The sequence below is a fragment of the Bos taurus genome, chromosome 29 (genome assembly GCF_002263795.3).
Source record: "Bos taurus isolate L1 Dominette 01449 registration number 42190680 breed Hereford chromosome 29, ARS-UCD2.0, whole genome shotgun sequence".
Classification (NCBI taxonomy): domain Eukaryota; kingdom Metazoa; phylum Chordata; class Mammalia; order Artiodactyla; family Bovidae; genus Bos; species Bos taurus.
The window spans coordinates 50433463-50461136 of record NC_037356.1 but is presented as its reverse complement, the minus strand read 5'-3'; the positions used below and the strand labels follow the sequence as shown (position 1 = coordinate 50461136).

The window sequence follows — 27674 nt, the reverse complement described above, 5'->3', positions numbered from 1 at the left end:
ACACAGACTGAACTTCTTTGTTTCAATCAAGTTTTATTGTAAATTTCAGACTTGTTGCTGTAAGATTTTTGCAGTTTGCTGTGTTAGTTCTCATGAGCTGTGATAGGCCCCTGTGCTTTTTGTTTGAAATTAGGCTATTCTGAGAACACTTGGCGCTGTAAGCTGAAGAGCTCAGCTAGCAGACAAGAAGGAGTCGTTACCCAGCACGTTGTGAACCAGCGTGTAATTCCAGGAGAAAGAACCGGGTGGTGATTGTAGAACTCCAGGCTGTTTTTCAAAGCCTGTCCCTTTGGAGTGCGTTCTTTGCTCCTGACCAGGTGCATACTGTAGCTTGGTTGGGGGTGGTGGTTGTAGGCTGGTCTGGGTTTCTCATTAGCTCCCAGAGCTCCGACATCCACTGTGTGAACTGCCTGTTAGAAGCTTGGTGTTTTCTGTGGCCGACAGGCCTGCCGTGTTCTGGTGGGGTCCGCACGGGGGTCTCGCTGCAGGCCTTTGAGGCTCAGCCCCACATCCGGCTGCTCTGGCTGCGGCCAGCCCGTCAGGATGGGCTTCTGAGTCAGGGTGGGCAGCCACCTCTCCTTCTCCAGGTCTGCTGCTTTTTCTGAAAAGAGCAGACTTTTTGCTACAGCTGCTCCCAGCAGTGTGGGCCGGTGGGGCTTGGTGGCGAGGTGCTTGGCCGGGAGGGCCGTTCACTCTCATGAGCCTGGGGGTGGCGCCGGGCTCGTGTTTCTCCCCGGCGTCCTCACCACGTGGAAGAGGGTGGCGGTGTGGTGAATTTAGGTCATAAGTGTGGATTTGGACATGTTGATCTGTCTGTGGTGTGTCTCCCTCATGGCCTGTTCCGGGAGAGTCAGAACCTGAGCAGTTCCTGGGTGGTGGGGGTGGGGAGGGGCGTCCCCAGGCCTGTGAGGGTCCTCTGGGCCTGTGGGGGTCCTCGGGCCTGTGGGGGTCCCCGGTCCTGTGGGGGTCCCCGAGGCTGTGGGGGTCCTCTTGGCCTGTTGGGGTCCCCGAGGCCGTGGGGGTCCCCGGGCCTGTGGGGGTCCCCGGGGCCGTGGCTCAGGCACAGCCTCGCTCTGCGGAGCCGAAGCACTGCCAGCCCGTGAGGGCCACTGTTCATGTCCTCGGTCCCCGAGGTGTTGTCTTCCCCGGGTGATGAGGGCACCCAGGCACAGTCCAGCCAGTGGACCCAGTGGTCCAGCCCAGACCTGAGCCCCCTAGGGTCAGAGACCTGAGGAAGTCTCATTTTCTTCCTTGTATCAGCTGCTTTTTTTTCCCCAGATGTTCAAAGGATTTTTTTTTCTTTCTTTTTTGGCTGTGCCTTGAGGCTTGCAGGTGTGTTACCTGGCAGGGGACGGACCCTCAGCTGTCAGCCGTGAGGGCGTCAGCAGTTGTGGCTCGCGGGCCCTGGAGCACAGGCTCAGTGGCTGCGGCGCGCGGGCTTCGTTGCCCCGTGGCGTGCGGGACGCTCCTGAATCAGGGCCTGGCCCGCGTCCCCTGCATTAGCAGGCGTGTTCCTCACCCCTGAGCCGCCGGGGAGGCGTCTTCATTTCTGTTTGCTCTGAACGCTTTTGTTCTTCACTCTTCGCACCTTCCACTTCTCCTCAGACCTCTGTGTGTGGCTTCTGCTCGTTTTCTTTCCGGCTGTGCTGCCCAGCTTGTGGGGCCTCAGTTCCCTGGGCAGGGATTGAACCCAGGTCCTTGGCAGTGAGCGCACAGGGTCTTAACAACTGGACTGCCAGAGAATCCCCTCTTTTTATTCATTTTTGAAATGATTTTTAAATTCTGTTTTACCTGATTTCTCTTACCTAGCATCTGAGTTGTTCTGTGAATTTTTTAGTCCCTTCTCCGCTTTTCTTGCTGTTCACCGGCTTGTCTGGGGCTGGAGGCTTCAGTGCTGCTCTGTCTGTGGGGCCGTCTGCCTGCTGCGTGGCATCTCTGTGTGGGCTGTGACCCGGTCCCCTGCGGTGTTCTTTAGGTGAGGTTAGTCCTCCGGACTGGGACACAGTCCAGGGTGGCTCTCCTGTCGCGCAGACGCCCTCCTCTGCTGTGTCCGCCGGGCAGTGCTCTTGGCATCTCTGAGCCAGGAGCAGTGCCCACACTCTGCCCTGTGGGGTCCCCTGGGTCTGTCCCTTCTGCCTCTTCATGCTGCTCATGGGGTTCTCAAGGCAAGAGCACTGAAGTGGTTTGCCATTCCCTTCTCCAGTGGACCATGTTTTGTCAGAACTCTGCACCGTGACCTGTCTGTCTTGGGTGGCCGTACACGGCATGGCTCCTAGTTTCACTGACTTAGACAAGGCTGTGGGCCATGAGGTCAGATTGGTTAGTTTTCTGTGATTGTGGTTTTCATTTTGTTGCCCTCTGATGAAGAAGGATAAGAAGCTCGTGGAAGCTTCCTGAGGAGAGACTGACTGTGGGGGAAACTGGGTCTTGTTCTGATGGGCGGGGCCGTGCTCAGTAAATCTTTAACCCAATTTTCTGTTGATGGGCGGGGCTGTGTTTCCTCCCTGTTGTTTGACCTGAGACCAAACTATGGTGGGGGTGATGAGGATAATGGCGACCTCCTTCAGAAGGTCCCATGATGCACTGCTGCACTCAGTGCCCCCAGCCCTGCAGCAGGCCCCCGCCCACCCACGCCTCCCCAGAGACCCCTGGGCACTCCTGGGCAAGTCTGGGTCAGTCTCTTGTGGGGTCACTGCTCCTTTCTCCTGGGTCCTGGTGCCCACAAGATTTTATTTGTGCCGTCCCAGAGTCTGTTTCCCCAGTCCTGTGTAAGTTCTGTAATCAAATCCTACCAGCCTCAAAGTCACATTCTCTGGGATTTCTCTGTACCTTTTCCAGATCCCCAGGTTGGGAAATCTGTTATGGCTCCTGGTGGTGGATTAGTTGCTAAGTCTTGTGACCCCAGGGACTGTAGCCTGCCAGGCTACTCTGTCTGTGGGATTCTCCAGGCAAGAATACTGGAGTGGGTTTGCCATTTCCTTCTCCAGGGGTTTCCCGACTCAGGAATTGAACCTGGGTTTCCTGCACTCCGGGCAGATTCTTTGCCAATGGAGCTGCGAGGGAAACCTGTGGGGTTATGGGTCCTAGAACTTTACCATCGAGAATTTCTTTGGTATAATTGTTCTGCAGTTTGTGGGTCGTCTGCTCAGCAGCGCTGTGGTGGGGTTAATGACGACCTCCTCCACAAGGGCTCAGGTCACAGGCTGTGTGACCCGGGGAGCCACACCCGGAGCCTCTGCATCGTGGCAGGCCGCTGCCAAGCTGTCCCTCGCGGGAGGCTCCGAGGTCTGGCTCAGGCTCTGGTCCTGGTGCTCACAAGGGTTTGTGTGAGCCCTCTGAGCGTCTCTGGTGGGTGTGGGTTTGATTCTGAGCGTGGTCTTGTCCCTCCTGTCGTCTTGCTGGAGCTTCTGTGCCCTTGGACGTGGGGCGTCTTTTTTTGGTGGGATCCAACATTCTCCTGTCGATGGTTGTTCAGCAACGAGTTGTAATTTTGGAGTTCTCGCAGGAGAAGATGAGTGCGTGTCCTTCTACTCCGCCGCCTCGCCAGGTAAGGCACTGAGCATCACTGAAGGCACGCGGCTTGGAGTCTGGCGGGGAAGCACCGGAGCAAGAGTGAGCACGGGGACGCAGCTGTGCTGGCCTTTGGCCACCTGATGGGAAGGACTGAGTCATTGGAAAAGACCCTGATGCTGGGAAAGGTTGAAGGCGGGAGGAGAAGGGGACTAGAGAGATGGTCAGATGGCATCACTGACTTGATGGCCATGAGTTTAAGCAAGCTCTGGGAGTTGGTGATGGCCGAGAAAGCCTACGTGCTGCAGTCCGTGGGTTCACAAAGAGTTGGACATGACTGAGCGACTGAACTGAATTCCTCCTGCCTGCCCGCCGTGGTGTGTTGGCGTGAGGCCTTGTGGCTTTCAGTGCTTTCCTTGTCAAGGGAGCTGTGCTCAGAGATGCGAAGTCATTGTCCCTTGGTTGCAGAGCAAACCAGAGGCAGTGCTCGGATCCAGCCTTAGGGCCCCGCTCCAGAGCCTGCCCTTGTCCTTGGGAGAGCCTTCGCGCCGCTTGTGAAAATGAATGTGTGTGTGTGCGTTGCAAATCGGCCAGGCTTTGGCTAACAGGCCCCAGCTTCGTGCCCCCGCCTTGGAGGTAGGGCACGCCCCCAGGGCCCCCTCGATCCTGTGCCTCCTCCCCCTGAACTCCAGCCTCGTGCCTGCAGTTGTGGGGTGCCTTCCCCGCCGTGGGCAGTAGCTGTCGACCCCCTCCGTTCTGCATGCTGCCCTCTGCGCTCCTAGTCCTTTGTCATTTCTGCTCAGCTAAGTTCCTGCCACGCAGGCCTGTTTCCCTCGGGCTTGGCGGACAGAGCAGAGTTCACCTACCAAGGAGCAGCACAGACCAGTTCTTGCACTCTCAGGAGAAGCACACTCACACAGACGCACGCCAGCATGGGCACACGCGCAGCTGCGCCCGCGGGCACGCAGAGTGGCGCACGCCCGAGGCTGCCTGCCCGTGCTCAGGCCGCACTGTGGTGCCCCTGCAGGTCCTGTGGGCGGAAGGCGCCCACGGCCTGGTTCCGTAGCCCTCTCACCCAGTCGGTAAAGGCTGCTGCCGCGGGCGGTGCCTTTTCAGGAAAACTTCAGGAAGGTTTGTGCTTGACCCACTGCCCCGCCTGCAGCTTTGTAGGGTGCCCTTGAGTGCTGGGGCGCCTCTTCCGGAGGAAGAAGCCAGCACTCGGGGCTGGGAAGGAGAGTCCAGTCCCCTTGGCCTGCCCCTCGCTCACTAGAGCTGACCACTGTGCTCGTGTTAAAGACCCCCAGCCTCTACTCACCCCGAAGTCCCCAGGTGGAGCATCGTCTCCCTGAGGGCAGAAGTGTTTTAACCTGAGTCTGGGCACTTTGAGCAGTGCCTGGTGGGGGAGCTTGCGGCTCCGCCCAGCTGGGGCCTTGCTAGAATAGAAGGGGCTCGAAGGAGGATTCATTTTGGAGAGGTGCAGCCCTGTTTGTTAGCAAGTTAGTGGTGAAAGATAGCTGGTGCTGGGAGTTCCCTGGGAGGAGGTTGCCTCTCCAGCAGCAGTGGAAGCTGGGTGGTGGGCCATGTGTCTTCAGGGCGTCTGTGAGTGCCCAGCCTGTCGGTGGCCCCGGGGTGGTTGCTGTGGAAACCTCTCCTCCCTCTGGGGTGGGGACTTACTTGCCTGCATTCCTGGTTTGAAGCAGCATCGGGGACCTTACAGAGGGAGCGCACAGCTCAGCCTGCGGTGTGACGAGCAGCCTCCTCTGTGCGGTGCTGTTGAGACGTGTGGCCCCGGGAACGGCGCCTGCTCCTCAGGCCTGTGTACACAGCTGTCAGGGGGCTGAGATGAGCACACAGGCAGACCGTGGGGAGGAGGGTGAGGAGCGCAGAGCGGGGTGTGGGGGTGTGACTGTCAGCTTGTATGTCTTCCTTCCTTCTTTATGTAATGGACGGTCCCCAGACTTCACTGCTTACTATAGAAGGGCACCTGTCAGATGTTGTGGGTTGGTGAATTTCATAAAGAAAATTGGAAGCCTACAGTAGTTAAAACTTGATGCTTTAAAAAATGATCTTGAAGTAAAAGTCACCTTTTGGAGCAGTCGCTTAGCTGAGAGTGGTTTATCATGGAGCATGCTCAGCGACGCCGCGCGCCCGGCCCGGGACTGTGGCGAGAAGGCGAGCAGAGCAAGCTGCGCGCCGTTGGGGGGCTCCCCTCACTCTAGGAGCGTCCACAGACTCGCTGGTCCTGACGAGGGGCTGCGCCCGACCGATGGCCTCAGGTGGAGGCAGGTGGCCTCTCCCCTGGGCTCCTGTGAGCCTGGTCCTGCCTTTAGCGGATGTGTCACTGCTGTCAGGAAAGAGGTGTTTGTTTAGAAATCAGTTAAAGTAAGATGCCTTTGTGTTTTCTCTTTTTAGGCAAAAGTAAAGAAGCAGAAATAAAGAGAATAAACAAAGAGCTGGCAAACATTAGATCCAAATTTAAAGGTAAGAGTGTCTAACCGTTGTCCACACACAATATTCTTTTGCAAAAGGGACTTAATCTCTTAATCGCATCTTTGTTTTTTTCATTTCAAATCAGAGCGAAAGCCTCAGTACAGATGCTGTCCTGGCTCTGTTGATGTTTAAAGTAAAGCCGGTGGTTATTCTGGAGTAGTTTGATGGTCTGTGTAGAGTTGATTCTGGATAGCGGGGCTCCTCCCCCGTCCAGCCTTTTCCTGGAGCTGGGAGGACTCTGGCTGGAGCAGTCCCCACCGACTCTGCTCCACAGGGTGCAGGAGCTCCAGCCAGCTCCCTGACGGCGCTGGCCTGCTCTGCGTGGGCGCCGCGCTTGCCTGAGCGCTTCCTGCCGGCGGCCCCTCGCCTGTGTCTGCGAGACCTCGCGGGCCCTGCGCTCAGTCTCCGCCCCACGCCGGCCAGCCTGGGGGCGGGCGCTCCCTGAGCGGCCTCATTCGGGAGCACTGTCAGGTGTGGATTTTCGTTCTTGGGACATGTTTATGAGTCCCGTAGACTTTAATTTTTCAGTTAATTTTTACAAATTTGAGACCTGGTTCAAATCTCTGAGCAGACCTTAGCCGGAAGAGTGGCTGAAGCTGCCTAGAAAAAGTGCGTTGAGGAGAGGGCGAGGCGAACCCACCGAGCCGGAGGGACCGCGGACTGCAGGGCTGCCGGCGGGTGCTGCCTCGGGCCAGCGCGGACATCCGTGCCGGCAGGACGCAGGCCCTCGTGGGGCCAGGACTGTTCCTGCCGGACTCGGGGAGGCATCTGTCTTACTGTTGGCCAGTCCGGGGATCCTCTGGGAGGCCTGAGAAAGCCTTGGAATTTTATGTGGAGTGCTTTGCTTATATGAATGTTTCGCGCGCGCGCGTGTGCGTGTGTGTGTGTGTGTGTGGATGTCTATAACTTTCATTGCTTAAAGTTTTTGAAAATTGACTTTTTTGTGGAGCAGTTGTATTTATTTTTAAATTTTTATTGGAGTGTAGTTGTTTTACAATGTCAGTTTTTCTTTTTTTAAATTTAGTTGTTTTTGGCTGCTGCTGGGTCTTCCTTGCTTTGGCAAGCTTTCTCTGTTGATGCAGGCCGGGGGCTTCTCTGGCGGAGCACAGGCCCGGGTGTGCCGGCTTGAGGTGGTTGTGGCGCGGGGTGAGCTGCTCTGCAGCACGTGGGCTCCTCCTGCGCCAGGGATGGAGCCCGCCTCCCCTGCACTGGCAGCAGGCTCTCATCCCCGTGCCGTCAGGGGCGGCGGTGTCGGTTTCTGCTGTACAGCAGGGCGAGTCAGCTATGCGTGTTCATGCGTCCCCTTACGTTTGGATTTCCTTCGTGTCACCACAGATCACTGAGGAGAGGCCCCGTGCTGTGCAGTAGGTCTTCACTAGTTACCTGGTTTATACATGGGTGCTAACGCACTTCAGAAGTGTTTGACTTTTTGTGACCTTGTGGACTGTATGTAGCCCGCCAGGCTCCTCGGTCCATGGGATTTTCCAGGCATGAATGCTGGAGTGGGCTGCCATGCTCTCCTCCAGGGGATCCTGACCCAGGGATCCAACCCTCCTGCATTGGCCGGTGGATTCTTTACCACTAGTGCCCTCTGGAAACCTCCATGTGTGCACGTCACGTGCAGTCTCCCCGGTGCTCTTGGGTAGCAGTTTCATGCTCCCAGCAAGATTGAGAGGGAGGCGCAAAGGTGGCTCAGGCCCCCGCTGTCCCCACGCGTCCCGGCGCACGCCTTTCGTCACAGCCGCACACGGCGCGGCTCCCCGTCGCGGACGCCCTTGCTGTGTGCTGCCTCTCCCCTCCCGCCGCAGCCCCGCACCCTCTGCTTTTTGTCCTCTCTCCATGGTTCACCTTTTCTAGAACGTCACAGCGCTGGAGCCACACAGTATGTGCTGCTCTCGTTGGCTCCTCTCGCTTGGTTTATGCATTTAAGGTTCCTTCGTGTCTCGTTGTGGCCTGACAACTCATTTCCTTTTACACGGCTGACACTCCATTGCTCGGTGTACCGCCGTTCATTCATCCATTCACCTACTGAAGGAGGACATCTGGGTTGTTTCCAGGTGTGGGCAGCTATGAATAAAGCTGCTATAAACATCAGTGTGCAGGTTTTACTGTGGTTGTGTTTTCAAGGAGCGTGACTGCGGATCATGTGGTGAGACTGTGTGCACGTTTGTGAGAAGCCGCCCAGCTGTCTCCACGGTGGCTGCACGTTCGCACCCCACCCAGTGGACCCCTGTCCTTCACCATCTCCTGGAGCTTGCTCAAACTCCTGTCCACCAACTCAGTCAGTGATGCCATCCAACCATCTCATCCTCTGCCGTCCCCTTCTCATCCTGCCTTCAGTCTTTCCCAGCATCAGCGTCTTTTCCAGTGAGTCAGTTCTTTGCATCAGGTGGCCGAAGTATTGGAGCTTCAGCATCAGCATCAGTCCTTCCAATGGATATTCAGGACTGATTTCCTTTAGGATGAACTGGTTTGATCTCCTTGCAGTCCAAGGGACTCTCTACAGAGTCTTCTCCAGCACCACAGTTCAAAAGCATCAATTCTTCGGGACTCAGCCTTCTTTATAGTCCAGCTCTCACATTCATACATGACTACTGGAAAAACCATAGCTTTGACTAGACAAACCTTTGTCGGCAAAGTGATGTCTCTGCTTTTTTAATACACTCTCTAGGTTTGTCATAGCTTTCCTTCCAAACAAGTGTCTTTTAATTTCATGGCTGCAGTCGCCATCTGCAGTGGTTTTGGAGCCCAAGAAAGCCTGTCACTGCTTTTATTTTTTCCCACGTCTGCTTGCCATGGAGTGATGGGACCAGATGCCATGATCTTAATTTTTTTTTTTTATGTTGAGTGTCAAGTCAACTTTTTCACTCTCCTTTTTCACCCTCATCAAGAGGCTCTTTAGTTCCTCTTCACTTTCTGCCATCATAGTAGTGTCATCTACATATTTGAGGTCGTTGATATTTCCCAGAAATCTTAATTCTAGCTTGTGATCCATCCATCCCAGCATTTCTCATGATGTACTCTGCATGTAAGTTAAATAAGCAGGGTGACAGTATACAGCCTTGTTGTACTCCTTTCCCAATTTTGAACCATTCCATTGTTCCATGTCTGGTTCTAACTGTTGCTTCTTTCCTGCATACAGGTTTCTCTGGAGACAGGTAAGATAGTCTGGTATTCCGGTCTCTTTAAGAATTTTTCACAATTTGTTGTGATCCACACAGTCAAAGGCTTTAGTGTAGTCACTGAAGTAGAAGTAGCTGTTTTTCTGGAATTCCCTTGCTTTTTCTATGATCCAGTGGATATTGGCAATTTGACCTCTGATTCCTCTGCCTTTTCTTGGTCCAGCTTGTACATCTGGAAGTTCTCAGTTCATGTACTGCTGAAGCCTAGCTTGAAGGATTTTGAACATAACCTTACTAGCATGCAAAATGAGCACAATTGTGTGGTAGTGTGAATATTCTTTGGCATTGCTTTTCTTTGGGATTGGAATGAAAACTGACCTTTTCCAGTCCTGTGGTCCCTGCTGAGTTTTCCAAATTTGCTGACATATTGAGAACAGCATTTTAACAGCATCATCTTGTAGGATTTGAAATAGTTCAGTTGGAATTCCATCACCTTCACTAGCTTTGTTCCTAGTAACGCTTCCTAATAAGGCACACTTGACTTCACACTCTAGGATGTCTGGTTGTAGGTGAGTGACCACACCGTCATGGTTATCCGGGTCATTAAGCCTTTATCATCTAGTTCTGTGTATCGTTGCCACCTCTTCCTAATCTCTTTTGCTTCTGTTCGGTCCTTGCCATTTCTGTCCTTTATTGTGCTCATCCTTGCATGAAATGTTCCCTTGATATCTCTGATATTCTTGAAGAGATCTCTAGTCTTTTCCATTCTTCAGAGTCTTGGATGGTGGTTATATGGCAACCCACTCCAGTACTCTTGCCTGGAAAATCCCATAGATGGAGGAACCTGGTAGGCTACAGTTCATGGGGTCGCAAAGAGTCGGACAGGACTGAGCGACTTCACTACTATCAGTCAGGAGGATTTTTGTCTCCAGGGACAGAGGCTGACCCACCTGGGTTTGGTGAGCTGCTGCCACCTACTGGGTGGAGGCCAGGCAGGCCACCAGACACCCCAGAACCACCTGGCCTGAGGAGGCCCAGTGCTGAGGTTGAGCAGCTGGGGTCTAGTGCTGACCAGGGCTCACCAACAAGAGGCCTCTTTCCACTTGAAGCTGAGCCCTGAGAGGCCGGGCCCTTGGGGCGGGAGTGGCCGGGGAGCCAGCCCTGTCCCAGTCTTCTGGAGGAGGAGGCGGCCGTCGCAGGTGGAGCCATGTGCTAGGCGTCACTTACCATCTGCAGCTGACTTTTCAAGGGTGACGTCCCAGCACCGTCACAGAGGAGCCGATGGCTCAGCAGGAGCCAGAGGGGCGACAGCACTGGACTCGCAGGGGCCGCTGGGACTGGACTCGGGGTGGCAGGGGGCGGGTCACTGTTCGTAAAGCAGTAAAAGACAAACTTGAAATTTCAGTGGGACCTTAGTATAAAAAAACTCACATAGCAGATTTTGAAATAAGACCAAATGGAAATTCTAGGAGCAAAACATGGAGTAACTAAAATAAAGAGCTTACGTGGGTGTAACAACAGGCTTATTAAAGAGGGACAGTGTCCTGGAAGACGGGTGAGGAGGCAGCCTGTCCTGTGATGGAGAGTGGGTGAGAGACGGGGGTGGGGGACGAAGTCTGGAAGATTGGCTGGCCTCCTGGGAGGAGAGACAGCTGGTGTGACAGAGGACGCGTAAAGATTCGTGACGCTCAAACCTCAGAGGCAGTGGCCACGGTTACAGTAAATAATGACTCCACATCTAGAGACGCCGATGTGAAAATGCTGAGCCTCAGACAAGAGGTGTTTGGTCGCCAGAGGGAGAAGGAGATGGGCCGTCCTCACAGGAGCCGTCCCTGCCGGCTCGGCAGGGCCGAGGGGCAGCAGGGAGGGGGCTGCTGTCAGCGCGCTGGAAGGTGCAGCCCCAGCCGTCTGCATCCAGCTGCCGGCTCCACGAGAATGAAGCTAAAAGAGGCCTTTCCAGATGAAACGGAGAGTTTCCCAGCAGGGAGCCTGTGCTAATGGAGAGTCTAAATGGCCTACTTCAGGCCAGAAGCAGTCGGTCCCGGACGCTGGCAGAGGAAGGCCGTGGTGGGCGTGTGGGCGTGGGTCCTTGGAGACACACAGCTGGGGCGGGAGGCGTGGACGGGGCCTGGCGCCAGGGCAGCGTCCACGTGAGACCTGGTCCACGACAGAACCGGTGGTCTCACATGGACGCTGCCCTGGCTTCGAAGCCTGAAGGCAGCCGCTGGTCTCCCCTGGGCAGCCCTGCACCCCTCGTGGGCAGGCAGCTCCCCTGCCCTGGCTGCCCGGCTGGCCTGGGAACTCAAGAGCGGGGGTCGGGCTGCTTGTGGACTCTGCGGGCCTGACCTCGGTCTTGGGGCCTCTAGAGACGGCAGCTGTGATGTCCTGTCGGGGGGCAGGTGTGTCGTCTTGGTGCTGGGCTTCAGGGATGTGTTCACGTGCTCATTCACTGCTGGTGCTCACTAGTCCCAGGTGCTGGGATAGAAAGACGAATGGAAGGAGTTTCTGTAAGGAATGTATGTTTTTACAGGTGTAGAAGAACTTGGAAAAAACACCTCTTTTCCTCGAGGGAGCTTGAGTGCGTGCGTCGCGGGCTCACTCATCTGTCCTCCCGCCTGGCGGCCTTCGCGGCTTCAGTGCTTGCCATCCCTTAGCCTGTGTGCTTTAATCTTTCACTCTTTTTTTCTGGGAGATTCTGACACAGTAATTTTTTTTTTTAATTGGCTTTCTGAGATATAACTTACAATCAGTCGAGTGTGCACTGTGGGTTTCAGCAGATCCAAGTGTTCACGCAGCCACCCCCACAGCCAAGGTGGAGCGCGGCCCCCGTGAGCGCCCCCTCGCGTCTCTGGCAGTGCAGTCCTGCTGCTCTTCTTGCAGCAGAGGCCGCCGTGTCCACCTGCGTCCTGGCGGGCTGCGTGTGTCTGCTCACTGACTTTGAGTGTGCCTTCGCGGTCCGCCCGCGTCCTGGCGGCTGCGTGTTGTGCTGGCTCCCCGTGCGCGGTGTGGAGCTGCTGTGAGTCCTGCATGCGGGGCTGGTGTGGACGCGTGGTGTCCTTCCCTTCAGGAAGGCTCCTGAGGGTGGAGCCGCTGGCTTGTGTGACAGGTGTTTGACCTTTTAAGAACCTGTCCCGTATTTTCCAGAGCGGCTGCCCCGTTTTGTGCCCGCTCAGCCGAGTGTGAGTTCCCAGCTCCTCCACGTTCTTGCCTGCACGTGGTACAGCTAATAGTTAGGCCTTGGTTTTCCCAGTGGGGGTGTGGTGGTCCTTACGTGGTGGAACAGCTGAGTGCAGTTGGCCTGTGGGGTCCTGGGCAGACACGCTGGTGCTGCAGCCCCGCAGCAGCTCCCAGCCCGGGCCACGCAGACTGGGCTCGGGGCCCATGGGGCTCCCTCTTGGTCCACACTTGGCGTATTGCTGTCCCTGCCCCTGAACATAGGCAGGTACTTGCTGAGGGTTAGAGCCAGGGTTGAACGGGTCTCTGTGAGAGGTGAACCAGGAGCTCAGGTGGGAGTCCTGCGCAGGATGCGGTCGCTGAGCTCAGGTGCCTTGCCCTGGAGACACTGGCTCTTTCCCTGTGTCTCGGCAGCTCCAGGGCCAAGACTCCCGTTGTGGCCATGATTGCCCTTCCTGCGCGCTCGGCATCTAGCGCATCTGCAAGTCTCTGTGTCCCGCATGTGGCCTGGCGCTGTTCCTGGGGCTGGGGCCGCTCTCCGGGGGTGAGGGGGGGCAGCACTTCTGGCTGCTCGTCGGAGGAGGCTTCCAGAGGTGATGGCGAGCGGGCTGGTCCTTGAGGGGCAGCCAGGCTGGGGGGTGAGGCGCGGTCGCCTGGGCCCCATGCCCTCAGCTCAGATGCTCTCCTGGGGGGATGGGGCTGTGGTCCTATCGGGAAGCAGTGAGCTGGCTTCTCTGGTGCAGGTCGCAGTGGGAGGAGCAGGGAGCCAGGCCCGCTCTGACTTGATGTTGTTTGATCATTAAGTGGAATGCCAGTTTGCCGCTGAGAAGGACGGGTCTCAGAGCTCCCAGATAAGGCGTCCAGCTGGCTGGCTGACTCGTGGTCCACTCTCACCTCCGGAGTCTTGGGGTCTTTCTTCTCGATGCCCTTTGAGGTGGCCGGGGCTTATCCCGGGACACAGGTGACCCGCCCTCGCCATGAGGGCTGTGGCTGCTCTCGCCTTCCCGGCCCCCACATCCTGCTTGGCCCTTGACCCTGCGGTCAGGGTCACTGCAGTGCCTCGCTTGAGGGGCCGTTCTTCCTGCTGTCACCTCTGCAGGCTGCCCGGGGATGCTGCGTGCTTCTGGGGTGAAATGAGAACCTCTGCTTGTAAAACGGCACTGTCTGGTGGTCCTTTTTAAAGCAACACTTTCTGTGCTGACAGTGACGTGTCGTGAACCTGCCTTGCCACGGTCTCCCGGGAGAGGCCGAGTCATGCTGCCATCAGGGTGGGGAAACAAGCCCTTCTGGTGGTTTTGTGTGACTTTTCGGTGGGTGATTTGTCCTAACGCTGGGTGAAATGAGAGATTATTTAGAGTGTGTTGTCCTGCCTAAATGAATAAACGTCTCTAAAGGTTAAGCTGCTGGTGAGGTCAGGGTGGCGTGGCAGGGCTGTGCTGGCGGGGCTGACACCCCGGCTGTGCTGGGGGACTGTTTCTGCTGCTGGCTGGGACGCTGGTTTGGGGTCTGTGAGGGACCCAGACGCTCGGCTCTCATATGGCGACCAGCTCAGCAGCGCGGGGCGCGAGCCTGACAGTGTGGCAGTCTGGCCAGCCTCCTGGAGGTGGGCCCGGCGCCCTATTCCTGCGCTGCCCCTTCCCGCAGGCGACAAAGCCCTGGATGGCTACAGCAAGAAGAAGTATGTGTGCAAGCTGCTGTTCATCTTCCTGCTGGGCCACGACATCGACTTCGGGCACATGGAGGCCGTGAACCTGCTCAGCTCCAACAGATACACCGAGAAGCAGATCGTGAGTGCGCAGCGGGGTGCTGCTTCTCACTGGGGCCTCTGGTGCCTGGCTCTTGCTCTGCACCTGCGTCTGTCTGGGGATTTCCCCGGGTTTAGGTGGGAGCTGGCGGTAGGGCACCATGTCCTAGGGGCCCACCCCAGAGGGAGGGTTGGCACACTCCCTCCCCTCAGTGCCCGCGCACGTGTGCTACCGCCGCCCCCCCACCCCCCCATCTGACTTAAGAGCAGAGGGCAGGTGTCTGCGCCTCGCCCAGCCCCACTGTCTGCTGAGGTGAGTGCCCGTGTCTAGGCCCTGAGGACCCCTAGCTTCGTGCCTCTAGCCCTGTATCCGCTTGGAGTAAAATTATTTGTGTGTTTACTCAAGTGTTATAGAGGAATATTTTCCTCTTACTTGCCCAGAAAAATTTAACTTGCAGAAAGTGAAAAAGTACCCTTGATGCCCCAGGGGTTTTGTTAAGTATTGGTGTTTACTCACCAAGAAACGAGCTTCCCGAGCGCTAGTGGTGAAGAACGGGCACTAGTGGTGAAGCTCCTGCCGCCAGTGCAGGAGGCGTGGGCTCCGTCCCTGGCGGGAAGGTCCTCTGCGTAGGAAATGCACCCAGTTCTAGTGTTCTTGCCTGGGAGATCCCACGGACAGAGGAGCCTGCCGGTCTGCTGTCTGTGGGGTTGCTGAATCAGACACGACCGAGCAACTAAGTGCACACTCACACTCACACTCACACACTCACTCACACTCACTCACTCACACTCACTCACTCACACTCACTCACTCACACTCACTCACTCCCACCAAGAGATTACCGAGTGCCTTCCATAGACCCGGCAGTGTGCTGGGGGCCCTGGGGACACAGTGACCGTAAGCAGGGGTGGACTCGGCTCTTCTCCAGGGGTGAGGCCGTCAGCCCGCTACAGAGAGCGAGCGGAGCTGTGGCCGTGGCCAGGAACCGAGGCGGGTGGAGCCCTCTGGACTCTGAGCAGTGGGCGGCTAGTAGGCAGGGCTCTGGCGGGAGGAAGACCTGAGCTGAGGCTGAGGACGGGGTACGTGGGGGCGGAGGGGACAGGGCACGCGCCAAGGCCCATGTGCGGGAGGGCAGGGTGGCCAGAGCCCAGAGCAGAAGGCGAGTTCCTCCCGAGACCCACGGGGCTGAGAGGTGCTGTCCCTGGCGTGGGGAGGGCATGGACAGCGGGGACAGCACGAGGCTGGAGTTTGGCCCAGTGGTGAGGGGACGCTGGGGCCCTGAGACAGCTGAGAGAGGGAAGGTGGTCCGCAGTGTTCCCGTCACAGCCGAGGCAGGCCCTTCCATCCTGTTCAGGTCCCCGTGGACCAGTGACTGGGCTGAGGGTGGGGCTCCAAGGTGTCTGATGCCCATGGGGACAGTGCCTCAGGTTTGTCCTGCAGAACTGTCCGAGGAGGGCTCTGGTCCCCTGGGGCCACGGGTTGTTGTCCGTGGGCTCTGTGGCCTGACCCCAGCAGTGCGCCGAGCAGACTCTGGTGGGGCTCGGGGCCGACCGAGTATGTCCAGCGGTGGTCTCTCTCCTCTCTGGAACCCAGGGCTATCTCTTCATCTCCGTGCTGGTGAACTCCAACAGTGAGCTCATCCGCCTGATCAACAACGCCATCAAGAACGACCTGGCCAGCCGCAACCCCACCTTCATGGGCCTGGCCCTGCACTGCATTGCCAACGTGGGCAGCCGGGAGATGGCCGAGGCGTTTGCAGGGGAGATTCCCAAAATCCTCGTTGCCGGGTACGTGTCTGGCGGCCTGCTGAGGGCACGGTCACCTCCCGCATGCATAAGTCAAGTGTGTGAGTCCTGAAGGCTCTGTGGGTCTCTTAGCCTCCCTTCTTGGTAACAGCCGTGGGGAGGAGGCGGGTTGGCATTGCTGGCTTAGCTGTCAGGAGGTCCACGTGGGCCTCTGTCCTGGGCCAGAGCCTCACCCCGCCTCCTCTCGGTCTCCGCGGGCTGTGGCAGCCCAAGCTTGATTGCGTGGAGAGCCCGAAGAAACCTTTTCCCCTGTGTCCCTCCAGCCCCATCTCTGGTGCACCTCTGTCCCTTGGGGGCTGCGGGGTGTCATCCATGGGCTCTGTCCCCTGGGGCCCGTGGGGTGTTGTCCGTGGGCTCTGTCCCCTGGGGCCGCAGGGTGGTGTCCTTGGGCTCTGTCCCCTGGGGCCACGGGGTGGTGTCCATGGGCTCTATCCCCTGGGGCTGTGGGATGTTGTCCGTGGGCTCTGTCCCCTGGGGCCTGTGGGGCGTCGTCCGTGGGCTCTGTCCCCTGGGGGCCTGTGGGGCGTCGTCCGTGGGCTCTGTCCCCTGGGGCCGCGGGCGTCGTCCGTGGGCTCTGTCCCCTGGGGCCGCGGGCGTCGTCCGTGGGCTCTGTCCCCTGGGGCCGCGGGCGTCGTCCGTGGGCTCTGGGCCACGCTGGCCTCACTCCCGCCCGTCTGTCAGGGACACCATGGACAGCGTGAAGCAGAGCGCTGCGCTGTGCCTGCTGCGCCTGCACAGGGCGTCCCCGGACCTCGTCCCCGTGGGCGACTGGACGTCCCGCGTGGTGCACCTCCTCAACGACCAGCATCTGGTAGGTGCCTCTAGGCCACACCCACACTCCTCTGCGGGGCAGCCTCTGCGGGGCCACAGCCACGTGAGCAGCCTTGTGTGACTTCCAGGCTGCTGAGGGGGACATCCCTGGCCCAGTCGTCGAGCTGGGAGAGCCTGCAGGTAGAGGCTGGGAGCCCCTCCCCTGGGGTCAGGGCAGATGAGACGGGGTCTCTGACTCACCCTGTCCAGGCGTTGGAGGGGCTCCTGCTTGCTGGGTGCAGAGACAAACAGCACAGCCCAGCATGTTGCAGGTGTGCTGCGTCCACAGGGCCTGCAGAGGCGCGTCTTTCTGCACCCCGGTTAGGGCTGTCCTGTGGCCCCGGGGGCTCTGGCACACAGCCCGCCTAATCCACATGGCTGGACATGAGCCAGGCCCGAGCCTGCTCCACATCGTCGGCAGGGCATCGTCAGAGCAGCGAGATGTGCAATGAGGTGGTGTCTGGGCTGGCCATGAGTCACGGGCCCTTGTCCACGCTGACGCTGGGAGGCAGGGTCAGGTAGGAGCTGATGCCGCAGCTGGCCTTGTCTTGCTGGAATCCTGTCTACAGACGAGAGAGTCAGGATTCCACGCGGAGTTTCCCATTGAGCAGAGAGATGTTAGCATGTTAGCTGGCTACTGCGTGTTTTCCCACAAGAGAAATCTGCCTTAAGGATGAAATGAGGACTAAACGGTCCACACAGGTGGACCACGGGGCGAGGGTGGTGGCCGTGCGGGCTCGCCCGCCGTGGGGCAGCCTGCGAGCGTCCCTCCGCGTCTCACACTCACGGGGGAAATCGGGTCCGCACAGGCGACCTCTCCTTGGGGCGGGGGGCGTCTCAGCCAGGAGGCCCCGCGCCTGGGATGTTTCTGTGCCCGGCTGTCTCTTTACTTTGTGTTTTCACCTGCGTGGCTGTGTGGCTGGTGCACGGATTGGTGCCTGCGTGGTTCTAGGCTGCAGGAGCCCAGCGGTGGTGGGCAGGGTGGGGTGCATCGCAGCCCAAGGTGAACTGGCACCTGTCCTCTGTGGGTGTGGCTTCTGTGTCACGCATCTCCTGGCTTTGCCACCAGAGACTTGGGGTTGGTTTCTTTGGTCTCAAGGTTGGGGACCCCCAGGAAGAGGACCCCTTGTCCACCCAGAAGAAGCAAGCGGCCCTTCTGAGAGTAGCAGGGGAGGCGGGGGGCTGTGACATGCATAAAGCTCTGCCTGCGGCCAGGCCCCTCCCGAGTCCGACATGGCCCAGGCGTCGCCTGGAAGGAGGGGGAGGAGGCAGCCTGGGCGTGGGGGCCCCCAGCCCTCTCCTCACAGCCTCTTCCTGCACAGACCCCTGCAAGTGTGCAGGGAATGTGGGGCACCGCGCTGGGGAGCTGACCAGCTCCCTTGACCTCAATGGGGGGTCGGGTCTCATCCAGGCCTGGTGGAGCTCCCCTGTCAGGGGGCAGAGACATGGGTTGGACCACATTTGAAAATGGGCAAGAATGGGCTTTACTGTTCTCCACGGTCTCAGATTTGGGTTGGAAAGATTCCTGTGAGTCTGAATGTAACGTGTCTGTCCTTATGTGGTCCACACGGAGTGACCTAAGTCAGGGCAACGAGGAGGTGGGTGGGTGGACGCGGGGCCTGGGGCTGTTGCCCCGCGCCGCCTCCCTCAGGCAGGGCTCTGGGATGAAGTGTGCCGGGTCTCCACGTTTTCAGAGAGAACAGTAAGCAAGGCAACAACGACGTGTGCGTCTCGCTTTCTTGAAACATCGAGGACTGATGGGAGTGGCCCCAGGGTGGCCAGTTGTTGCTGAGTTTAACGTTCGTTTAGAAGATGTTTCAGACGAGAGGCTGTCTGCAGGGCCTCCGGCGGGCGTCTGAACGTGTGTGTGTGTCTTCTCAGGGTGTGGTAACTGCCGCCACCAGCCTCATCACCACCTTGGCACAGAAGAACCCGGAAGAGTTCAAGACCTCTGTGTCTCTGGCCGTCTCCAGGTTAAGCAGAGTAAGTCTGCCGAGGGGAGGGGAGCTCAGGGTGGGTTTTGGTCTTTGTCACTTTATTTAACTAACGTGTCCCTTTCAGTAGGCAAGGCCTTTGGGCAGTCTGTGATTCAGCGGTGGACGTGTGTCTTGGTTAGTGACTGGTGGGCTTTCCTTTGACCCGTGTCAGGGGTGTCTTGTTGGCGCAGGAAACATGAAGGGCAGAGCCTGCCCCTGGTGGCTGCTGCGTGCCTGTGCTGTGCCTCCTGCTGACGAGGGCTCGCGGCCCGTGTTGCTCTGTGACCGGCTCGCTCTGATCATCAGGGTCGTGAAGTCACGGAGTCGTTTCTCTTGCTGATGGTTGACGCGTGTTGCTGGGCAGCAGGTTCGCCTCTCTGTGCCCTGTCTTGCCCAGCGCTTGGGTGTCCCCTCTGATGGCCACTGTGAGGAGCCCGTGGCCCCTCCCCGGCCTGCGGCCTCTTGGTCTTAACCCTTCTGGGCACTTGGTCCTGTGCGTTCTCACCTAGTCTGCATTTTCTTGATCACCCAGTAGCTAGGGCAGCTCGGTGTGTTTGCTGGCTTTAAAAAAACTTTTTCTCAAGATAACATCCCTTTATTTTATCTATTTTGGCCACACCATACAGTAAGCGGGATCTTAGTTCCCTGACCAGGGGTTGAACCTGTGTCCCCTGCTCTGGGACCATTTCATCTGAACTACGGGCCCACCAGCGAAATCCCTTTGTTGGCATTTTGAATATCTTCTTTTGTGAAGAGCCTGTTCAGTCTTTCATACCTTTTCCCACAATGTCATCTTTTTTGTTGTTTTGTAAAAACTCTTGTTTATTTTTTTTGGCAGCACCTCTTGGCATGGAGAAGGGAATGGCAGCCCACTCCAGTGTTCTTGCCTGGAAAGCACAGTGCAGCCTGGCGTGCTACAGTCCGTCGGGCCCCAAAGTCAGACACAACTGAACAACTAAGCCACCTCCCGGCATGTGGGGTCTGAGTTCCCTGACCAGTGGGTTCCCTGAGCCCACTCCCCCTGCAGTGGAAGTGTGGACTGCCACAGAAACCTCCTCTTTGTATTTCTTAGATATAAACACTTTGTTGGTTAGATTAGGTTAAACCAAACAAAATTTCCAGCATTAAACCATTCAGTTTAGTTCAGTCACTCAGTCATGTCCGACTCTTTGTGACCCCATGAATCCCAGCACGCCAGGCCTCCCTGTCCATCACCAACTCCCGGAGTCTACTCAAACTCACGTCCGTCGAGTCGGTGATGCCATCCAGCCATCTCATCCTCTATCGTCCCCTTCTCCTCCTGCCCCCAATCCCTCCCAGCATCAGGGTCTTTTCCAATGAGTCAGCTCTTCGCATGAGGTGGCCAAAGTATTGGAGTTTCAGCTTTAGCCTCAGTCCTTCCAGTGAACACCCAGGACTGATCTCCTTTAGGATGGACTGGTTGGATCTCCTTGCAGTCCAAGGGACTCTCAAGAGTCTTCTCCAACACCACAGTTCAAAAGCATCGATTCTTCGGCGCTCAGCTTTCTTCACAGTCCAACTCTCACATCCGTACATGACCACTAGAAAAATCATAGCCTTGACTAGATGGACCTTTGTTGGCCAAGTAATGTCTCTGCTTTTGAACATGCTATCTAGGTTGGTCATAACTTTCCTTCCAAGGAGTAAGCGTCTTTTAATTTCATGGCTGCAGTCACCATCTGTAGTGATTTTGGAGCCCAGAAAAATAAAGTCTGACACTGTTTCCACCGTTTTCCCATCTATTTCCCATGAAGTGGTAGGACCGGATGCCATCCATGATCTTCGTTTTCTGAATGTTGAGCTTTAAGCCAACTTTTCACTCTCCACTTTCACTTTCATCAAGAGGCTTTTGAGTTCCTCTTCACTTTCTGCCATGAGGGTGGTGTCATCTGCATATCTGAGGTTACTCATATTTCTCCTGGCAATCTTGATTCCAGCTTGTGCTTCTTCCAGTCCAGCGTTTCTCATGATGTATTCTGTGTATAAGTTAAATAAACAGGGTGACAATATACAGCCTTGACGAACTCCTTTTCCTATTTGGAACCAGTCTGTTGTTCCATGTCCAGTTCTAACTGTTGCTTCCTGACCTGCATACAAATTTCTCAAGAGGCAGATCAGGTGGTCTGGTATTTCCATCTCTTTCAGAATTGTCCACAGTTTATTGTGATCCACACGGTCAAAGGCTTTGGTATAGTCAATAAAGCAGAAATAGATGTTTTTCTGGAACTCTCTTGCTTTTTCGATGATCCAGCGGATGTTGGCAATTTGATCTCTGGTTCCTCTGCCTTTTCTAAAACGAGCTTGAACATCAGGAAGTTCACGGTTCACATATTGCTGAAGCCTGGCTTGGAGAATTTTAAGCATTACTTTACTAGCGTGTGAGATGAGTGCAATTGTGTGGTAGTTTGAGCATTCTTTGGCATTGCCTTTCTTTGGGATTGGAATGAAAACTGACCTTTTCCAGTCCTGTGGCCACTGCTGAGTTTTCCAAATGTGCTGGCATATTGAGTGCAGCACTTTGACAGCATCATCTTTCAGGATTTGGACTAGCTCAACTGGAATTCCATCACCTCCACTAGCTTTGTTCGTAGTGATGCTTTCTAAGGCCCACTTGACTTCACATTCTAGGATGTCTGGCTCTTGGTCAGTGATCACACCATCGTGATCATCTGGGTCGTGAAGATCTTTTTTGTACAGTTCTTCTGTGTATTCTTGCCATCTCTTCTTAATATCTTCTGCTTCTGTTAGCTCCATACCATTTCTGTCCTTTATCGAGCTCAACTTTGCATGAAATGTTCCTTTGGTTTCCAAGGTAAACCATTCAATATCACAGTAATCCAGGTCTATGCCCCAACCAGTAACGCTGAAGAAGCTGAAGTTGAACAGTTCTGTGAAAACCTACAAGACCTTTTAGAACTAACACCCAACAAAGATGTCCTTTTCATTATAGGGGACTGGAATGCAAAAGTAGGAAGTCAAGAAACACCTGGAGTAACAGGCAGATTTGGCCTTGGAATATGGAATGAAATAGGGCAAAGGCTAATAGAGTTTTGCCAAGAAAATGCACTGGTCATAACAAACACCCTCTTCCAACAACACGGAGAAGACTCTATACATGGACATCACCAGATGGTCAACACCGAAATCAGATTGATTATATTCTTTGCAGCCAAAGATGGAGAAGCTCTATACAGTCAGCAAAAACAAGACCAGGAGCTGACTGTGGCTCAGACCATGAACTCCTTATTGCCAAATTCAGACTGAAATTGAAGAAAGTAGGGAAAACCACTAGACCATTCAGGTATGACCTAGATCACATCCCTTATGATTATACAGTGGAAGTGAGAAATAGATTTAAGGGCCTAGATCTGATAGAGTGCCTGATGAACTATGGAATGAGGTTCGTGACATTGTACAGGAGACAGGGATCAAGACCATTCCCATAGAAAAGAAATGCAAAAAAGCAAAATGACTGTCTGGGGAGGGATTACAAAGAGCTGTGAAAAGAAGAGAAGCAAAAAGCAAAGGAGAAAAGGAAAGATATAAGCATCTGAATGCAGAGTTCCAAAGAATAGTAAGGAGAGATAAGAAAGCCTTCCTCAGTGATCAATGCAAAGAAATAGAGGGAAACAACAGAATGGGAAAGACTGGAGATCTCTTCAAGAAAATTAGAGATACAAGGGAACATTTCATGCAAAGATGGGCTTGATAAAGGACAGAAATGGTATGGAGCTAACAGAAGCAGAAGATACTAAGAAGAGATGGCAAGAATACACAGAAGAACTGTACAAAAATGATCTTCATGACCCAGATAATCACGATGGTGTGATCACTCACCTAGAGCTAGATATCCTGGAATGTGAAGTCAAGAAAGCATCACTACGAACAAAGCTAGTGGAGGTGATGGAATTCCAGTTGAGCTATTTCAAATCCTGAAAGATGATGCTGTCAAAGTGCTGCACTCAATATGCCAGCAAATGTGGAAAACTCAGCAGTGGCCACAGGACTGGAAAAGGTCAGTTTTCATTCCAATCCCAAAGAAAGGCAATGCCAAAGAATGCTCAAACTACCACACAATTGCACTCATCTCACACGCTAGTAAAGTAATGCTCAAAATTCTCCAAGCCAGGCTTCAGTAATATGTCAACTGTGAACTTCCAGATGTTCAAGCTGGTTTTAGAAAAGGGAGAGGAACCAGAGATCAAATTGCCAGCATCCACTGGATCATCGAAAAAGCAAGGAGTTCCAGAAAAACATCTATTTCTTCTTTATTGGTTATGCCAAAGCCTTTGACTGTGTGGATCACAGTAAACTGGAAAATTTAACCATTACTGATTTACAAATATGACAGCAACTTTCTGTGGTTCAGCCTGCTCTGTGTTTAAAAGTCTCAGCCTGCTCTGTGCCTTGCCACCTCACTCTCTGGTGAAGTCTTCTCTGATCAGAAACGCCACGTTTGAATGTAGTCAGGCTTCCTCATGCTTCCTCTGGGGTTAATGCCTCGTGTCCCCAAACGTGTGGTCTGTCCCTCTTCTGAGGGCGCACTGCAGGTCGACAGTCCCGCTGAGCCGCATCACGTTGTGGTGGGGCCTTTTCTTGCGTCGTGTCGTCATCCCAGCACCGCTGCGAAGGCCCCTCCCTCCGCACACCCTGGTTTTGCAGTAAAGTAACCTGCCCTCGCACAGATGCCGCTGTCTGTGCTGAGCCCCTCTGGTTCTCTGTGTATCTTGGCGCCAGTGATGTGACTTTGGGTTAATTTGATGTCCAGTAACACCAGTGAGCCCCATCCCCAGAGTCCCAACGGGGCTACCTTTATCTGTAGTTTCAGGAGAATTCAGATCTTTGCAGTATTAAGGTTTTGAGTCTGTGGCCACGGTGTATCTATTTACTTAGTCTTTAATTTCTGTCAAATATGTTTCATAGCTTTTCAAGAAGAGGTTCTTTTATTTTTGTTTAACTTATCTTTATATACTTTATTTTAAAAACGCTCTTCTCAGTGACACCTTAAAAATGTTATCATAAAAGTCGGTGCTGGTTTGTGCAGGTGGACTTTGTATACTTACTGCTCTTGATGTTGGCGACTTTGCCAAACTCACCTGTCAGACCTGGCGGTTTATATGTAGGTTGCTTTGGATCACCTTTGTCTTCCATCACGTGTTCTGTGGACAGTGACCGCTTCTTTCCTTTCCTGGTGCATGTTTATTTGTACTTTCTGCTTTATTGCTCCAGCTCGGGCCTGCCCCGCAGTGCTGAATGTGAGAGGTGATTGGTCTCCAGCTCGGGCCTGCCCCGCAGCGCTGAATGTGAGAGGTGATTGGTCTCCGGCTCGGGCGTGCCCCGCAGCGCTGAATGTGAGAGGTGGTCGGTGTGTTTTTTACGTTGGAGGGAAGCCTTTGATGTCTCGCTGTCACGTATGACATCGGCAGGTTTCGTCCACATCCGTGTCCTTTGCCACATTAAGGAAATTCCTTGTTATATCTTTGCTAACAATTTTATTAATTAACTGGTGAAGCCATGTGAACGAAGGATTTTCTTTGTGGGGCGACCGCTAATTATGGATTCAGTTTATGTAGTAAGTGATGAGGCCTCAGATTTTGTTTTGTTAAGTGGCATTTTCTTAACCGCTTGCTAACTTGCACGAACGCTCAGGTGTTTGGGCAGAAAGTCCCTTGCTGCCCTGCGCTGTGGCCTCCCGTCCTCGTTTTGTGTTGGGTATTTGCCCTTTTGTGGTGCTGGATGTAGCTCATCAAGTGTGAAAGAGTTTCTTTTGACTTTATTGGTCCTGTTTTGGTTTCTGTACCTTATTACTTTCTGCTTGTATCTTTATTGTTTTCTTTCCTCCACTATCTTTGGGCTAATTTGCTAGTCTCTTCCAAACCCTTGAGATTAATTCTCCAATACTTTTGTTTTTGTATTTGTTTCACATAAGTGCATTTAATGCTCTAAGTTTAACTCTGAGCCTGGTTTAGCTGCCTGAGGGGCACTGGAAAGGCAGCCTTGGGTGGCCGGCTGTGTCCCTGGCGGCGTGGTCGGGCCTGCTCCGTGCGCCTGCCCACTGGCTGCTCCTGCTGGGCCCCCCACTGCTCTGCCCAGCCTGGAGCTCCCCCCTCTCAGGTGACCTGGTGTCAAGGCCGAGCCTGTGAGGGGAGCCACTCCGAGCCCCAGCCGTGGGGTCTGGGGGCACGTGTAGTGGGTTTGCGGGTGTGTGCACGGGGTGTGGTGTGTCATCTGCCCAGACCCCGGGGCGCAGGTGGTGGGGGTGAGAGTGGAGACCCTGTGCTCTCGGGCCGGCCCTGAGGATGGTGGGGCGTGGGGCCAGTCGGGAAAGGTGGGGCTCCCTGCCCAGGCTCTGGAGACCTGGGTCCTGAGGGCGGGGTGCCCGCAGGCCTGTGTCCCTTGGGGCGGGGGTGTCCTTGTGCAGTGGCTCTTCTGGGGCTGGGGGCTGCGCTCCTGTTCCTCAGACCTGGACAAGCGTGTCTGTTCTTAGCACACGGCATGGGGCTCTTGGGGACTCCAGCCCCGCATCTCATCTTGCTGTGCTTTCTCGCAGATCGTGACGTCGGCCTCCACGGACCTTCAGGATTACACCTACTACTTTGTCCCGGCCCCCTGGCTGTCGGTCAAGCTCCTGCGGCTCCTGCAGTGCTACCCGCCCCCAGGTAACAGCCGAGCACAGAGCCTGGGGCAGGGCTTGCTGCGGCCTTTGAGCGTTAGGTTTTGGGTTGAGCGACTGAGCATACGTGCACACACGCAGTCTTAACAAGTCACCTTTCGCTCTCCTGGCCCCGGCTCCGGTCCTCCGGGTCTCTCTGATGCTCTCACAGCTCTTGGCTTTCCTGGAGCAGCTAGTCGAGGACGCTCACTTCATTACGGCTGGGATGAGCTCTGCTTCTGTGTATTATGTACATGTAGGATCAGATCCTTGTGGGTTTTTGAAACAGTCTTTTAAAATAATTCTTGAAACCAGTTGAAACTTCACATCCAAAATTGTTAAGTTTGTGTTACTTTAAAGTGCGTGTCATGGATATTGTTATGTTTGTTTTATTCTAAAATATGGCAAGTAACTAGAATCACTGGTTCGAGAACGCTCATGAGAGTTCCTATTGCACACTTCCAAATTGCCTTCTACAAAGATGGCTTTCTTGTTGTAACCTCCACACTTTAGCCTTCATTTGTTTTTGTACAGGGTATGTCTGTTAAATTCAAGTCACTTTGTGTCCTGAGTGTTTTTTATATTAAAGTGTGAGCTGCTCACCCTGCAGCAGAGCTGAGTAGGCGCGGGGCTCATGAGGCCTCACCCCTCCAGCCGGTGGGCCTCCACCCCCGCGCAGGGCAGTCGTTCTCTCGGTGGAACTGACCGCTGCCTTCTGACTCCCAGGCTGGGGCGACTTGGAGCCCCTGGGGGTGGGTCTCGGTGTCTCCTCCCGCTTTCAGCCCTGTCCCACCCCTGGCGGCTTCGGGGACCCTGCCGCCCCCCACCCGGCGCCTGGGGGCCCGGCCCGCCCTGAGTGGTCGTTAGACAGGCGCTTTAAATGCAGTGCCACGGCAGTTTCTGGAGTTCTCACGTTTCTATTACTTTCTTAGTCTTTCTTGGTCTGCTTTGACTAAAATTTTAAAATTTCCCTTCTGTTTTTGTTGCTCTTCGTGTGTTTTCTCTGTTTCTTGTGGTGATAGCAGGTAGTGGGGAGAAACCTTTCATTCCTACCCATCCCCCCAAACTTCCATATCAGGTGTTTTTTGTGCACGTCACTGAGATTTATTTTCCTCAACTTATATAATCTATATTTCAGCAAAAACTTGCGTCTCTTACTTGTGTTAAAATGTTATCTTGGCCGTCAGATCCTCTGACTTAAGCAGCCTCAGGGTTTGAGTTGGGACCTTGGCCTTCTGAGAGGCTGAGGCGAGGGTTACTGGGGCTGGGGCAGGGCGGGCCGCGGGGAGCCGCCAACGGCTGTCTGTTTTGCCCAGAAGACCCTGCAGTGCGTGGCCGCCTGACCGAGTGCCTGGAGGCGATTCTCAACAAAGCCCAGGAGCCGCCCAAGTCCAAGAAGGTGCAGCACTCCAACGCCAAGAACGCCGTGCTCTTCGAGGCCATCAGCCTGGTCACGCACCACGACAGGTGGGCCCCGCTCAGCCTCCCCCCCTCCACATGGTCACGCACCACGACAGGTGGGCCGCGCTCAGCCTCCCCCCTCCACATGGTCATGCACCACGACAGGTGGGCCGCGCTCAGCCTCCCCCCTCCACACACAGCTGGGTGCTGACAGGTGGGCCGCGCTCAGCCTCCACGCTCCACACACAGCTGGGTGCTGTGGGCCTCGCGCTCAGCCTGGTCATCCACCACGACAGGTGGGCCGCGCTCAGCCTCCGCCCTCCACACACAGCTGGGTGCCCTGCTCTCGCCTCCCCCGGGGGCTCCCCCTGCTCCTGGGCATCCCACCCAGCCAGCCGCTCCCAGGGCCACCCAGGAACCCGTGTGAGCGTGTGTCCCACGGGCTGCGTGGGTCAAGGCTGTGGCAGGAAGGTGTGTGCGGGCCGCGCTGGGTGGGGTGGGGGTGTCTCCAGGTCCCAGCAGGTGCACCCACCAGAGTGCCATGGTTCCACGGACTGGGCACTGTTAGCCAGCTCCCCTGCTGGGGGGTGCACCAGTCTCGGCTGTGTCGGAAGGGCGCAGACGTCACGAGGACAGAATGAAAAGCGAGCAAAGACCATCCCCCCAAACCCTGGGGTGCGTGGAGCTGGCGCTTGAACACCAGTGACCTCTGTGTACCATCTCCACCTGCGTTTACCTTCTCCACGTCGGGGCTTTCATCCCGCTGTTAGGGGATGAAACAGGCAGGTTCTCTGGCTGAGCGTGTCACCTCTGGTCAAGGCATGATGAAAACTGGGGTCCCCTGGCCAGTTTGGTGTGGAGGCTCAGGTTGCTGGCCAGCCTTGGCCCTCTGGAGGTGGGTCCCGTGGATGCACTGAGAAACGCGCTGGGGGTCCTCGTGTGGTACTGACCAAAGTGAGCGTTAGGCC

At 55.6% G+C, this 27674-nt stretch overlaps 1 protein-coding gene, 1 long non-coding RNA gene and 1 other non-coding gene across 4 annotated transcripts in view; 2 read left to right on the top strand and 1 right to left on the bottom strand.

Moving 5' to 3' along the window:
* Positions 1–27674, top strand: part of AP2A2 (adaptor related protein complex 2 subunit alpha 2) — a 67424-nt gene that overhangs the window by 23778 nt on the left and 15972 nt on the right. For both annotated transcript variants that reach the window (NM_001075702.1, XM_059882910.1), the window contains 7 exon segments: positions 5923–5991; positions 13941–14083; positions 15635–15828; positions 16528–16657; positions 18538–18639; positions 25204–25312; positions 26622–26772. In NM_001075702.1, coding sequence (NP_001069170.1) covers positions 5923–5991; positions 13941–14083; positions 15635–15828; positions 16528–16657; positions 18538–18639; positions 25204–25312; positions 26622–26772 — 898 coding nt within the window.
* On the bottom strand, positions 3938–15637 carry LOC132344226 (uncharacterized). The gene is made up of 3 exons (XR_009493401.1): positions 14558–15637; positions 10350–10488; positions 3938–5854 (listed from the first exon to the last, which is right to left on the bottom strand). It is a non-coding gene; the product is annotated as an uncharacterized lncRNA (long non-coding RNA).
* MIR2409 (microRNA mir-2409) lies at positions 11259–11322 on the top strand. Its single transcript, NR_030847.1, has one exon. It is a non-coding gene; the product is annotated as a microRNA mir-2409 (primary transcript).